General features: G+C 38.9%; 1 protein-coding gene across 3 annotated transcripts in view; it reads right to left on the reverse strand.

Annotated features, from left to right (window-relative positions):
• Positions 1–329: 329 nt before the first annotated feature.
• Positions 330–15,322, reverse strand: part of LOC121513289 (upstream stimulatory factor 2) — a 29,107-nt gene continuing 14,114 nt past the window's right edge. For 2 of the 3 annotated variants that reach the window (XM_041792927.1, XM_041792929.1), the window contains 6 exons: positions 12,193–12,280; positions 7,288–7,326; positions 3,923–3,981; positions 3,486–3,580; positions 3,263–3,391; positions 330–2,388 (listed from right to left, as the gene is read on the reverse strand). In XM_041792927.1, coding sequence (XP_041648861.1) covers positions 2,299–2,388; positions 3,263–3,391; positions 3,486–3,580; positions 3,923–3,981; positions 7,288–7,326; positions 12,193–12,280 — 500 coding nt within the window. In that variant the 3' untranslated portion in view covers positions 330–2,298. The remainder of the gene's footprint in view (positions 2,389–3,262; positions 3,392–3,485; positions 3,581–3,922; positions 3,982–7,287; positions 7,327–12,192; positions 12,281–15,322) is intronic. The other variant, XM_041792928.1, reaches the window with a different exon arrangement.

A 15,322-nucleotide genomic window follows, 5' to 3' on the forward strand; every position in this document is an offset into this window, starting at 1 on the left:
GCATTGTTATGAATTGGTACTATGCAGATTAAAAAATGATTCACTGGTGAATGATTGCAAAGTACCTCTTTCCTGCTGATGACTGGCAAAAAAATCCCCTTTTGAAAAAGAGCCAAAAAAATGTAATTATTTTAACACCACAGTTAAGAAAAACCATAAATTACAGTCAGGGACAGGAGCCAAATTTCACACAAACATATCATCATTTAGAAGACATCCTGCTAACTAACAGATGGCCAAACATGAGGACCTGAAAACCATTTTGACATAAATAATGGATATTTTTGTATGTATAAAATCTAAATAACCACACTGAGCCACAGCCAGAGTCAATAAAGGTTATCAGCCAGTGAAAGTTTTATTTTCCACCTTTTTTACTTAGAAAAGATGTCTTACAATCTATCCTGAGAACAGTGCGGCTGCTACAGAGAGAAAAGGAGTCTTTTTTTTCTTCCTTTTGCCATTTCAAAAAAGAAATGCAAGAAAAAAAATTAGCCACAAGTGACCTTTCATTTGTGAACATCCATCTTCAGGAGCATTATTCATGCCTTCACATTCACATTTCTCTGCTCCCCTCTTGCTGAGGTGTAAAAAAATTTCTGCTGCAAAACATCTATCATTCAACTTTGGCTAGGAGCCTCGTTTGATGGATAAGACACTTGCACTTTTCCTATCAGGTTTGAATGGAGCAGTAGTAGTAGAGCAGCACTTCCAAAGCACAAGCTGTTAACTTGCACTGTCTGAGATATTAAAATGAGATCGTCTGCCTGATTTAGCCAGGGGTGTGACTGCTGCTTTTACTTTGCTGCATCCTGAGCTGTTGACACAGAAAGAATCAATCGTGCTCCACTAAGTGGCTCCAAATCTTGATATCTCTCTCCCACTTTCACTCACATCGCCCAGAGCGCAACAAAAACACATCATGTATATTCATTCACAAAACCATCAACAAAATTAATATTGGCTTTTGCTGTTTGTACAACCAATTACAGTTTACTTATTGTTCGCCTGAGTGGGTGGAGAAATATGCAAGTTGCCTGCTTTCAAACTATTTCCTCTCTTTCCCGGAGAGCAAGTCGTGCTCGACTAAGAAGTGCGACACAGAATTTGTGTGTACTCCTTTTTCATAGCGAGCAGAGAGTCTTTGAGCACCACTCTCCAGGGTGCCTCCTCCCCCCATGTGCGTTGAGCTCCATTTGAAGTGTTGCAATACCAAAATAGAGCAAACAGCTTGAAATGGAACATGTGGGGATTGTTCGTACACGTACTGAGACACTGGTAAATCACACGTGAACAAAAGGAGGAGAAAAACCACAACACCTGGATGAAGTTTGGAAGAAGTTTGAATCTCTTCTCCTCTTTAGCATGCAGGGTTTGCACATTTTAATCTATCATTAAACTGCATTAAACAGTCGGCTCTTTCTTAATAAATTATTTGACCTTTGAGCAATTTTCTGTTCAAGCAAATGCCCGACAATTCAAGTATACCACTCTATTTTTTATAACAAGCTCCCAGATTGCACACATCATTATTATAACAAAGGGCCAGCATGAAGTTAATGAGATATTGATTGTTTGCTCCCAGAGATAATCTGCTCTAATACTCTGTAACATCTGTATTAAAACAAGAGATTCATATTTACATTAATCAGCCCACAGGCTCCCCGTTTGTCTTTGGGTCCAGGTACACTGTGTGTGGCATTATTCATGTCTGCAGAGTCATCATCTTTTGCATACTTTTGATGATTTTCCACTTAATATTCAATCTTCTCTGGCGTGCATGAGCTTCTCTGTAACTGGTCTCCATCAAGGCTTCTGTCAGCAAGCGGACTAATAAATTAAAGCATCTAAAAACAACATATTAATACAGAAAAACAAACAGAATAAAAGCATCAACTAAGTTAAAATTAATAACTCTGAGGGAAAAATACAGACAGGGAAAAAATTAAAAGACAAACCGTCCATGAGTGAGGCTACATAAATACAAAACAAAGTTCAGCAGAGGGTCTTTTCATAGCTCGTGCTCGTGAAGCAGCACTCTGATGGAGGTGAGTCGGCATTTTTTCTCCGAGCACGTTTCTGCTGAAGGTGGTAATCTCAATAGGATTGGAACAGTCAAGTACAGCCACATCAGGCTGGTTAAGGAGTCGTGACCTGGGAACTCAGGGGAGGATGCATTCACTAAAAAGAAAGTCTGAGTCCTTTCTCCATCATCTCTCTTGCCTCCTTTTGCACCACATCATTCGTATGTCTGAGTGGCGATGCCCCTCCCTGTCCTGTTTTCTTTTTGTCTCTGCTTCACTGCGGCGGCGTCTCTCCAACCATCTCGATGCCGTGCTGCTGGAGTTGCGCTCGCAGCAAAGCATTCTCATTCTTCAGCTCTTCAATCTAAAAGAACAAAGAGCAAAAGAGAAAAAAAAATCTCATTATCAACATCTTCATCCCCGTGACAGCTTAATATAGCTCCAAGTTTACAGACCAAACTTTTTTCGTTTGAAGACTCACAGTGCTGGCTGTGTGTGTAATGTACACACAGAGCTATTCAATCCCTGGGATTAAAGAGTGGTATGTGTAGCCTTTTTCAAAGACAGCCCTGTCCACAACCAACTGGATTATCAAATCTTGAGGTGTGTCATCTCTACTACATTTCCCCTTGGGTGCACTCCCAATTCCCTTCCTTCCCGCTGAGGGACTGGGGACGACAGGATATTGAGCTTTGAGCATCAGAATAGGAATATATTGGTGTATGCCTTCCAGGCCTGGAATTCAATGGGGAGAGGTGGCAGCCTCAGAGCTGCAACATTTCACAATACTTTGAGTGCATTAGCATGCAGTTAGCTCTCACATAGCCCCTGTGTATATTATTCCCACAGTTTCTCAAAGCGCTGCGTTCAGGTAACACTTCCCTTTATATGAGAGCAAACTCTTTGATCCTCTTTGTCAGCCTGTGATGATCGGCTATAGAGGCTGATGTGTCGAGGGGTTTGTTTTGGAGAAAAGAGGATGCATGTGGGGCTGAGAGAACTTCATGCTTCTGAGACTTCTGTGAAAGGATGTTGCACAGAACTCCAAAGAAAACTATTCAATGCAGCGACAATCTTCAGAGACACACATGCCACAAACCGTGGCTATGCAAACTATGTGACTTTACACCTCAAAGGACGCTTTTGACATTATCATTCACAGGGTCTCTTTACCCATTATGCAGTCCTTGAAACTTCACACTTGAGGCAGATTTCTAAGCACAGATTGACATTCATACCTGTTGCCTGCACAGCTCGTTATCCACCTGTATCCTCTCCACTTCTTTCAGACTCTCCTGCAGCCGCTGGTTGCTTTGCCTCAGCTCACGGATGTAGTCACAGGCTTTAGACAGGATGCCTCCTTTGCTCTAAAAGTGACACAGATGACAATTTCACAGTGAACATTTCTTCAAACAGACACTTAAAAAAGCAGCAGAGCAGGAGTCAAGTGAGGCGTCTTACAGCTCCGGTCTTGGTGCTGTCCATATTGCAGTCTGGGATGATCTTTGAAAGTGTGACAATCCAGTTGTTGATCTTGTCTCTTCGTCGCCTCTCAACTGATGGAAAAACAGAAACATAATCAACAGTCAAAAAGGTGACTTAATGAAAAGTATTAAAAGATGTGCCGTGATTTGGCTCTAAGAATCAGGTGGCCATTCTTTAGATTTTGTCATTTCAGTGGCTGGACTACAGGTACTGAATCCCGCCCAGCTTTGACAGCTCAACAGCAGCCTCTAGTGGCAAATCTATACACGTGTTGTTATATGTTTTTAATAAATTATTTGGAAGGGGCTTTGTGTTTTTTTTATTCAAACTAAATTGCTCTATTTTGGCACCACACTGCATTGTGTTTCACTGTCTCATGAAATCAAAAGCCACAATCACAGCTAATTACCCACCTTCATTATGCTGCGCTCTTCTCCTTTCATCTCTTGGCGTTCGTGGTCCATCCATTTTCCTGCAGACAGACAGGAAATAAAAAACGCTTTTCATACGCAACGATATCTCTCATCTCTGACTGCCCTACAATCAGGCATGAATCCAAACCAGCAAATTCACCTAATCCTGCTCCTATTAAAAACTATTCATCACTTTTATCTTTTCACTCAGGCCTTTTTTAAGTGCAGCACCTGCCATTTCCAATGAGAGCTATTTTAAAAAAGAGCCACAAAAGTTTTGTGGTAGAAATACTGAGGCCACTTATGCAGCAGTGCAGACACCCCTCACTGGCCTGAAGCTGGGCAGCCTCGACTGGAATACTGAGACCCGTCCAATCTTTTTTATTATTGTTGGCTGTCCTCTTCCCAGGTGTGGCCTGGAGGGAGCTCTCTGCTTTATTATGCTGTAAAATTACAACACTGTGGAATCCCAGATGCTGTCTATTGGAGTTCGGACACACGGCTAATGACACAACTGTCTTGTCTGTGTCCTCCCTCGGGTATTCTGTTAATTAAGTCTGTGAGACGTGACAGGGAGACTTTTCCAGCTGGACACTTTGGCATGAATGGGCCAATAATACACCTGTATATAATCATCATAAAGGTGGCCTACTCAATATCTCAACCATGTTTCTATGCCACTAATGGAAAAGATAATTAATACTTCACTCAAACTACTTAGGAAAAAGGCAGGAGAGCAGGAAAAAATACAACCTTCCATGAAGAAAATGCATTTCTGTGCAATATAAGCACATAAACATCCTGTAAGGTCATTCTTTCTGCTTGTCTGTCCATTTTCAACACATCTTTATTATACGACCGTAAATTTGTGACCCATCAACACAACTCAGCCTCTGATATCTCTGTTTGAGATAGTCAGTCAAGCCAAACGGCAGTCTCACTTGTATCTCGACGCATCTTAATGGGATTTTAGCTTCATAATGGATTCAGCCTAACAGTACTCCTAGGCAGAGTGTGGAAAAAAGTGGGGATGACTGTATGAATAACTAAATATACAGGCCTAAAGGAATGTCTATTTTTCACAACTTATAAAGGCACAGCACACCTCATGTAAGAGCTCCTGAGGATTACTGTTGGCAGAGAAAAACAGAAAATTAGCAACAGCCTCTCCTGAAGTGTTTAAGCCTCATAGTTTGAAGCAATCTTTTGTTTATCCTCCTCCCTCTTGCCTCCCATATCATTAGACTTTTATTCTACAACAATACCAGTCTGTAAAGACTGGGTGTTAGAAAAGTATGAGGTATGGCTATTAAATAATGAGACTGCACTTATGAGGATAAATCCCCATGGATCGCAGTCACACCAAGTGTTATATATTATATATTATTTTTGAAAAAGTGATTACATGCGATAAAACTTGGATCTTGCAATACAGTTCTGACAAAACGATATCATCATCATAGATGAAGAAAGCACCAGAAAGAAAATCCAATTGCAAGGTAATGTGGATTGTTTTCTTTGACATTAAAGGTCTCATTTTGGAAAAGTGGGTTCCAATGGTAAATCAACACTATTACAAACAGGTCGAAGAAAAACTTCAAGAAGAAGTCTGAAGAAAAAGATCACAGATTACTTTTTAATACCATCAAACCCACCTTAAATTTTACCAGGGTATATGGTACTACCGTCAGGTGTTTTAAAAACGACAGTGTACGAGCAACTGTTGCATACATGTGCAAGCACAGGAAGCTTCATTTAATCCTGTATCAAAATGCTTCAAGTCTAAAAAAACAAAAAAACACATTTACAGGGAGACGTTTACAGAAGTGATTTATAGTTGAAGCATTGCTCTTATACTTAACAAGTAAAATAGTTACAAGACAGAGGATCAAACAAAGTTCCTCTCTTTCTCCTCTCTGTCTATGACACAGATGCTATCTCTTTTCCTCCACTCCTCCCTGATTTAATATGAGAAATAATAATCAACTATTCTCATATTCTATCTGGGAATGTGAGGCGATGATCAACATGCTTTTAAACGGATCATGTTTGGAATTAAATATTAAGCTATTTATTTTGTTTTTTATTTTATGTCTGCGTCATGGGGAGCTTATAAAAAGTCATAGAATACTTCAGTGACATAACCAACAAGCACTGGTTATCGCTTTAAAAACATCTTCAGACATGGGCAGTGGTGCTGCTGGTGGAAACAGACACATATTCTTAAGGTACTTATTATAAACATGTGAGCATTACAGAGTAGCATCATCATGACGGTAACTAAAGCAATACTGTGGCTATTTTCTAATAGCCCTGGATCTGGTGTTACCACATTACTGCCCATTCCTACCACAGATGTGGAAAAATGGTTTCATTCTTAATCAAGACAACTTGCCAGCTCACACTGCGCTCTCAGTAAAGCGGTTTCTGGCCTAAAATCAAGTCACAGTGTTTGTTCACCTTCACCTGATTTAGCACTGTGTGGTTCTTTCCTTTTTCCTCAGATCAAATCTGTGCTCAAAGGCACAATCTGAGTCTGTGTCAGCAGTGAAGAAAAGATGACAGAGGTTCTGAGACAACTGTCTGAAGAAGACCTACTGCACTGCCTCGATTAGTGAAAGACCTGAATGCAGAAGTGTGTTGATGCAGACGGGGAGTATATTAAAGTAGAAAGACACAGAAAAATGTTTTTGTTCAATAAAATTGTATTACAGCATTGGTCTCATTTCTAATAGCCATACCTCATCGTCAGGATAACAGCTAAGGCTTAAACATCTCTCAATAGGAGTAATGCTGCTCGATGGATTAATTCAATAAAGATGATCATTAGTAGCCATCATCCACTTCTGTCAAATAATTCAAATGAAGTGATGTGTTGAAATTCAAGCCAAATGCCTCCACATTGACTTCATTTTTCCCAATGTTATTATCAAGATCAAAACAGCTCAAACTGTTTTGAAACTAACTCACAAATGACTGAGCTAAATGAGAACAAGATTCAAACAAATACGACCGAGGGCTGTCTGAAAATTATACTAAAGTGAAAGTATGGAGCAAGCCATTCGTTTCCAGATGGAGAACAATGACCTAATTTCTAAGTCCTAATGGAGAAAATGCGGCTGCCACGAGCACGACTACCAACAATGGATCAGGGTCAGCACTGAAGAGACGCTACATCTGTGTCTCACACATCAAGAGCGGGGAGAATCACCAGGGACTTATGGGAGGGGAGGGGCGGAGAAGAAGGGAGGGCGGAGAGAGGGTTTGTGTGCTTCTTCTCTCTTCTTGTGATCTCATTTGATTAGTTCATTTGCTGTGAAAATGTGAGTGTGTGAGTGTTTGATAAATGTGGAAACTTTCCTCACCAGTTTAAACCTTCCTGCTGCAGCAGCTCGTTTTCATCTCTGCGAACGGCAGATAGGGTGGCAAGTTTTCATTCATTTCACTCACATGTCAACCACAATATCACTGTTCATTAGTTAACACTTAAATATAACTCTCAGACTTGAGTCAAACATCATAAATTATTCATGTCAGAGGGAATAAATAGAAACAAACAAATTGCAGACATTCTGGGGATGAAAAAAAATCACTTTGTATTTCAACACATAGCAATGCAGATGTACTCTACAACAAAGCGTGTTCTTTATTCTTGAGTGGATAGCCGTCTGTTTATATGCTGTGAATATAAAGCGACATCAAAAACGCCAGAGCTGCTGCTAAATTTGAGGCGGATCTAGAACTTTCCCATAATGTTGCTGCCCACAACAAAGGCGTTTTTTTTTTTTTTTTTAAATCACAAATGCAGTGGACAACCTTGCTGTTGTTACGCATACTGTTTGGACTGAAAGCGACACTGGATAAATCAAAGGAAGAGATAATTAAGAGTATGGTGTCTGTCTCCTGTTTGTGTTCTCTTTATGTAAATATCTTGTTTTAACGAGGCGGAAAACAGGCTGCCTAGAACAACCTGTGTTAATATGTTCTCCTGTAAAACAGCTGCTGATGTCTCCAATAACTAAATACTTCTAGCTGAAAACACAAAATGCATTCAGTTAGACGAGTTAAAGGTTAAGAATAAGTCTACTGGGAAATGGAGTATTCACTTAAGCCAGTGCTAACTCAATTGAGCTAATAGGTCATATGTGTTCATTTAAGGTGCAAACAGATGAATGGATGTGCTTTTCTTTCACCAAACAAGGACAAACGTGACCCTAAATAAAATGCATCCATGAGCTGATAGACCTGTGCTTTCCTGCCTCTAATGGAGCTCTGAATCCGACACAACGCTGGAATTCCTTTCCTGACCAAGTATCTGTAATAAGACAGAGCAAGGCTGCTATCTTGTTCGGTTTGTGTTTGCTCAGGCGAACCTGCTGATTATCTTAATAACTGCAATCACCAGCATGTGGCTAACAGTTGGACAGATTTTGGGATGGATCCCTTTTGAAGCATGATTATGATGTTGCATGTTGTGACATTAAGAGATAAACAACTTCAGGAGATGCTGTGGGAGAAAGAGAAAACCTTGAAATAAAAAATAAGCCTTCACGGCAAACAAAGGATTAGGAGGAAGGAGAGTCTCTAGGCAGACTCAGTGTAAAGAAAAAGCCAGGGTTTGAAAAAACAACTGCAGTAGCATTTTACGCGAGGTAAACTTGACCTCATAGTAGATTTAATGGGGATGACATTTGTTTTATACTCACAAGTCAACATGACATTTAATAAAGTATGTAACGGTACACTAACCTCATATATATGAAACATATCAAGATTCTGGGTTAACAGTCTAATTTCAGCTGATCTTTTATTCTCATATAGTTCTTTATTTCCTTTAATGTATTACATCCTTGCCTTATTTTTTATAACAAATGTAAGTGGTACTTCTTCCATTTTGAAGTTGTCTGGTTACTTTTTTTAAACAATAAGGGATGCATGATATTTTCTTTTTGCCAATATCAGATATACTGATATTTAGCTGATATACCGATACTTGAATGTAATTTAGACCTAAAATTTCAGTCCTTAAAACACACTTTAAAGTTTGAGGATGAAAAATTAACAAATTTTAGTTCTTAAAACACATTTTAAAGTGTAAGGAATGATGGTGAACAAAGAAAAAGACTTCAGCTGATCTAGTCTGTTGGTCCAGCCTAAAACTCCACTAACTCATTTATTGGTATGAACAATATTTAAGGCTGGCAGATTCATGTAGCTAAGATATCATACATTTTCATATCTGCCATTACCGATCATTTACTTTTTAAGCCACTATCTGCAGATACGGATATCATTAGGGCTGAACGATTTGGGAAAATAATCTAATTGCGACCCCCCCGCCCCCCCAACACACACACACACACACACACACACCCACCCACACACACACACACACACACACACAAATTGCAATTGTGATTTGATATGCAATTATTCCTTATTATTACTATTATTTAAAAGTGTCTAATTGTGATGATATTGACTCATATTGCAAATTGGATATGAATTATTGCATTGAAGGGTTTTTGTCATCCATATATTTAATAAGAAAAAAGTACAAAAATGTCGGTAGGATTTTTTTGTAGACTATTCTAAAGAAATGTCACCTAAATGATTGTTGATTGAAAAGTTTAAAAATTGTATTTTGACAAAAATTACAGGTCAAAGAAATATTGCACTTTTTGCTGTTTGAAAATTGCAGCAGGCCATATTGCGATTTAATCTAATTTTCAATTAACTGCTCAGCCCTAGACATTTTGCCGATAATATTATGCATCCCTAAAAAATGCATTCTTTTTAAAAAGTAAAATGTTTGTTTAAAATCAAAGAATAAAATTCTAAAATCAAGTGAATACATTTAGCAAAAATATGGATAACTGCTTCAAATAAAAGGTGTACTTTTTGTTTTTGCCATTGAGCCTCATGGATTTTTTAAAGAAACACTGTTGTTGTCAAGTTGTATGTTTTCTTGTAAGTTTTTAAAAAATTGGCTCAATACAATGGTCTACTTGTTCATGTCATGCAGTTTTACATGCTGCATCATGTTTATTTATCTTATTTGCACACACATAGGATTGCATCACATCAAATCCTTAACATATAAAATATGTCAGGAGAGGTCATGAAGCCAACAGGCTTATACAAAGGACCTCACTTTCTATGTGAGTTCCGACATTTGTGTAGATTATCAGCCTTCTGCAAAATCTGCTAACTTACTTGTATTGTTTTCACAGTTTTGTCTTTTATGTTTCCTGCCCCCACAGACACAATACATTCAAACAAGATGCATTTTGAACTTCCAAATTTTCACTTGCTTCAAGTAAGGCTATATTTAGGACCAACTAATTTATTAGCAGTACGTACAGATTTGACCAAAATGTAGTATGCAGTAAGCATTGTGCAAACAAATGTAGCAGACTCCATCATATAGCCTTTACTTTGGTAAGCTTCCCAAGTGTATCTGCCTTTCTATATGTATCTATATCTTTTTTCTTTCTTTCTTTCTTTTAAATAAGTTTATTATCATGATATGATTAGGAAATATTGAGTGCAACATTTCAAAAGGTGAGTGATGGTACCATTACAACTTACTGTTGATCAATACTGTCAAATGAGCAGAAGCACAATAATTATACAGAGGATGAAGGAGGATCACCCCAGACAAGTCTAGCTCACGTACCGTTTCCTGGTCTGATCAGAGGTTGAAATGCCAGACAGCAACAGCTTGTATCCACGTCAACAGGATTATCTTTATAAGCATTAGCTTTAACTCCATTACGTTTACAGCTTAGTGATTCAAGTCAAATTTCAGAGAATTTGCATTCTTTGAGTCATTGCTAAACAAGCTAAACCTGTTAACAGAATGCATACTGCAAAAAACACAACCTGTTGGCAGTCATAATGCAGATTACTGTCTTGTGCAGTAGCTTACTCACCACAACTTAGGATTTGGCTGATTATCTGTATCAGCCTATTATTTTACAGATAGCTGTTAAAATAAATGTGTTTAAGTGTGCTTCTTAAGCTCCTCCCTGTCTCTGTTTTCACTCTCCACAGCCTCACCTAAAGTTCCAACCACAGCATCGCAGTATCTGACTGGCTAGACATCACACAAGGAGAAGCCAATCAACACCAAAGCATAGGTGCCATGGACACCGTGAGTTTGTGGCACCACTTACTGTGTTGCTTTGTGTCTTTTTCTGGTGTCAATAGAGCTAGCACTAGATTATTGAGTTCCCCACGATTTTGTGATAATGCAATTTTATTTTTTCCAAGGTCGATACATTTTTTTTTTACCATAAATGCATACTGATTCCAAAGATTGGTTATCAGGGTTATGAGTATCATGATTGGTATCAGCCCTTAAAAAAACAATATCAGACAAAAATAGTGCTTTCTGCTTTTGATAACTGTATGTAGTTGGTGTTTTTTTAATTCAGCCGAAGTCTGTACTCCTCTCCTCAGCCCCTGACTTTAAAGAAGAGAAGCCAAAAGAAAAAAAACATCCTCTACTAGTTAAAAAGACCAATTGGGGTAGTTTTTAATTGGTCTGAGTTTCCCATATTTGTATTGATCTTAATTGTATTGCAAAGCATCGTCACTTCCATAAATTCTATTAATCCACCTGATCAGTCTGATGATAACAATTTTATATAAACAGGTTTTGGTCTTTTATCTCTCACTATAACAGTCTGCCAAGCATCACATCCCTGTCTGTTTTCTAGCAAATCTACCGTCTCCTCTTCCCCAGCCTCCTTCTGCATTAGCATTTAGATTCAGGCGAATTCCAACGCTTTGTTCACTGCATATTTGTTGATGTTCATGTAAATGTCGATGTGTATCTCTGTGTTTGCCAGGTGGGGTTTCTTACACGGAGTGAAGTCTGTGTCAAGCTGGCGCAGATTTGTTTTAGAGAGTCGCAGGAGCAGATCCACACTGCCAGACTCAATTTAGTGTTATTGTGGTAATAAAGGGCAAAAGCCTTGATGAAAAAGGGCCTGATTGAAATTATTCAGATTTAATTAATTGCGGTGAATTGCTCTGGACACTACACATTAAAAGGCCCTCTTTAAACTCTTAGCAAAATTAACCTTCAAACTTTGGGGGATTTTCAACTTGTCTGCTTGAATAATAAAAAGGCATTTTAAGAGGCTTATGCATGAAGATCAACTGAAGTGTGTAACAAACAATGACCAGCATTTAGTTGTTTTCAGAAAGAGAGGTGCCTCACCACATGATCTCTAACATTAACTGATAGATCTGATACTCACGCGGGGTAGGGCTGTGTGCGTGGAGCGATGGTTCTTTGTGTGCCCGTCTGAATGACATCCGGAGGCGTCATCATCACATAAAACTGACCTGTTTGGAGACATAGGAGTCACCAGTTAGGCTTGAAAGATCAGAGAAAGGCAGCAAGTTCTGGAAGACTGAATCTGGTGCTGTAATGAAATGTCTCAGGTAAAATAAGACTATAAAAAAGAATTCTCATCAAACTTCAAACCCACATGAGCACAGACTAAAATCGTGTTTACACTGCAGGAAGCCCGCTCATGTGCAATCAACATGGAGACAAAAAAATCTGACAAGACTCCCTCCACTGAGCTCCAGAGACATTCAGCACAAAACCTAAGATATAAAATTTTGACAGAAAAACTCCACTAGAAGGCAAGCAGGGATGTTTTTTTTTTTCAGCACTGCACAGGCTGTGAAATAAAAACAACTCCACTAGTACCTGTGGGCAGAGAGAAAGTCAAACCGGGCAGAGCAGACAAAAACACTCACCAACACAATTTTTAACTATTTAACTTTAAATTTTTACTATTTAATTTAAGGAAAATGAAAATTCCATTTTGATGAAAAACTAGAATTGATGCAGTTGGGAGGGAAACATATTTTTTTGTTTTTCTGATGATATAAAATGGATTTGATAGATGGAATTAGGGATGCACCATATACGATTATTGCAGACACCCGACCTGTCAATGTTTCCATACTCATCATGGCAGATACGAGGGACGTTCCTAGGTGTCTATTTCCCCATTCGGCTGAATACTCATTTAAAGGGGACATATTATGCAAAATCTATTTTTCAGGTTTTTCTAACAAAATATGTGCCCCTGGCCTGTCCACAATCTTCTCAAGTACCAGAAAAATCCATTCCCTCCTACTCTCTAATTCTCCACCTTTCAGAAAATATGTGCTGAAACAAGCCGCTCTCAGATTTTACCCTCATGATGTCATGAAACCTAGGTTTGGCTGGAAGAAAGTTCCACCCTCCTCTGCTGATCTTCCTCTCAGCCACCAGCTGAGATGCTGGATAGCTCAGTGGGTTACCCTACTGACTTCTGTCTGAGAGATTGATGGTTCAAATCCCAGTCAGGTCCTTAATTTTGGATAAAAGCATCTGTAAAATGGTAACATCAGGAGTGCCAAATCCATTTCATGAGAGGGGTGTGGTCAGGGGTGGAGTCAGACAGCTCATTAACATTTAAAGCTACAGACACAGAAACAGCTTGTTATGAGAAGGGCTGAAACAGAGGGGTCTTTAGACATGCAAAAATCCTACATAAGTGTTTTTTCAGCAACAAACTTCACAGGCATGTTTTGGGGACCTCTGAGACCAACATATACTTGTCTTAAAAGGGTAAAATATGTCCCCTTTAAATTGTGTTTAACAGACTCTTCTAAAGACGAGAAAATACTTAAAAAACAGTCATGTCCTCACAGGCTCATTGTGTTAGTGGGTACGATGTGAGCCTAATACACTCTGAACAGTGAGGCTAACATTAGCAGCTAGCTCTGCCAGCCTTTTTTCCTCTTTGCAGATTAATATTGTGCTTTGATATGTGGCCTCTTTTCACTTCAGTTTAGTGGTCATATGCAAGATCAACCCCCCACAGCCTACATTCCACTTCATATCCATTTACTAGTTTAAATCTGTCATATTGCACTACTACCCACTACACGCTAACTGCTTAGCTTCTCATATTTATCTGGTAAAATGCCAGGGGAAGGCTCAAACAGGAATGCAGCGGCCATTAACTGGCTCATTAAAGCTGGCTCTGTGGTCGGAATCAAATTGAACTCATTGGAGGATGAGGTGGAGAGACGCGCACTGAGCGAGGTGGAGGCCATTCTGATTAGAAAGTCAAATACGGTAATTGCCTTGGCTAAGTGCAGAACTGTACCATCAGGTATTGGTGGTTGCCTTGGATGCAGCAGACTCAAGAAAGCCCACTGTGAACCCTGACCATTTGGAATGAAGCCCCCAACCATATAACAACTACCAGACTGTGAACTTCCCTGCTCTTCTCTCAGCTTTGCAACAGAGGCATCTGCTGATTTCTACAATTGAAAAAGGTGTCTAGATATAAATTTAAGCTAAATGAGTTTGGAAATATCAGATATCTGCAAAAATCCAATACTGTACATTTCTAGTTAATATTTCAGTGTTTATACAAACACAAAGTGTATGGTCTGCTGTACTTGCTCATTTGTTTCTAATATCTTTTATATCAAACTTGATGAAAGAACTTTAAATGATGATTCAGTACTTTTTGAAGATTTTAAGAAAATTAAAACAATACCGTGTTAATCCTGATATGTGTAAGATTACAGGTCACTATAATTGTGATAATGAATTTCAAGATTGTTACAGCTCTATGAGGAACAAAAATGAGGTAACCCTGGAGTTTAAAGCTGTGCTTTTAATTTCTCCATACTGAAGCTACAAATAAATAAGGCTGATTAAATTCAGTTTCCAAAAACTAAGCTGGGAATTTAACTTTTTCGTTCTGAATACAAACAAAATGACTAAAGGCATCATCCCAAAATCTCAGTGTTAGTATAATTATGACAATTTTCTATCCAAACAGCTTGTAGTTTATCCTTTTCCAAAACAAACTTATAATAGGGGGCTTGTATGCCAAATCAGAAGCTTTACATTCATTCTCCTCTTCAATTTCCATCAACCCTTTGTGCAAAAACTGAGTTCATATCATTGAAAGTTTCCTTGCAACATAAAACGTCTGCAGTCATACTGGCATGAAATCCAAGTGGAAATCTGTTCAAATTGAGCGGCCCTCTTTTTCAAACAAACACTGTGAAAAAATATCTTCACAAAATCAAGTCTACACCAAAAAATGATAAAGACAGTACACTTCTCAGTGATGCTGGCTCTAGTGCTGCCAGAGTGGTGTTCTCTGCCAGAGCCCAATGCTCCATCCTCTACTATCCTTCACCTCATAGGAAATAGCAGCTTGTAAAGCGCTCTCCACCTCCTACACCCTACAGAGCAGTCCTCAGCCAGTATGTCATGCCTGCTTAAACTGCCCCAGGCTCACAGAGGAGAGACAGCAGCTCTCTTCCTTCTCTAAGGCCCTGACTTTAGCTGTTATCCAC

The sequence above is a fragment of the Cheilinus undulatus genome, linkage group 8, assembly GCF_018320785.1.
Source record: "Cheilinus undulatus linkage group 8, ASM1832078v1, whole genome shotgun sequence".
Lineage (NCBI taxonomy): Eukaryota > Metazoa > Chordata > Actinopteri > Labriformes > Labridae > Cheilinus > Cheilinus undulatus.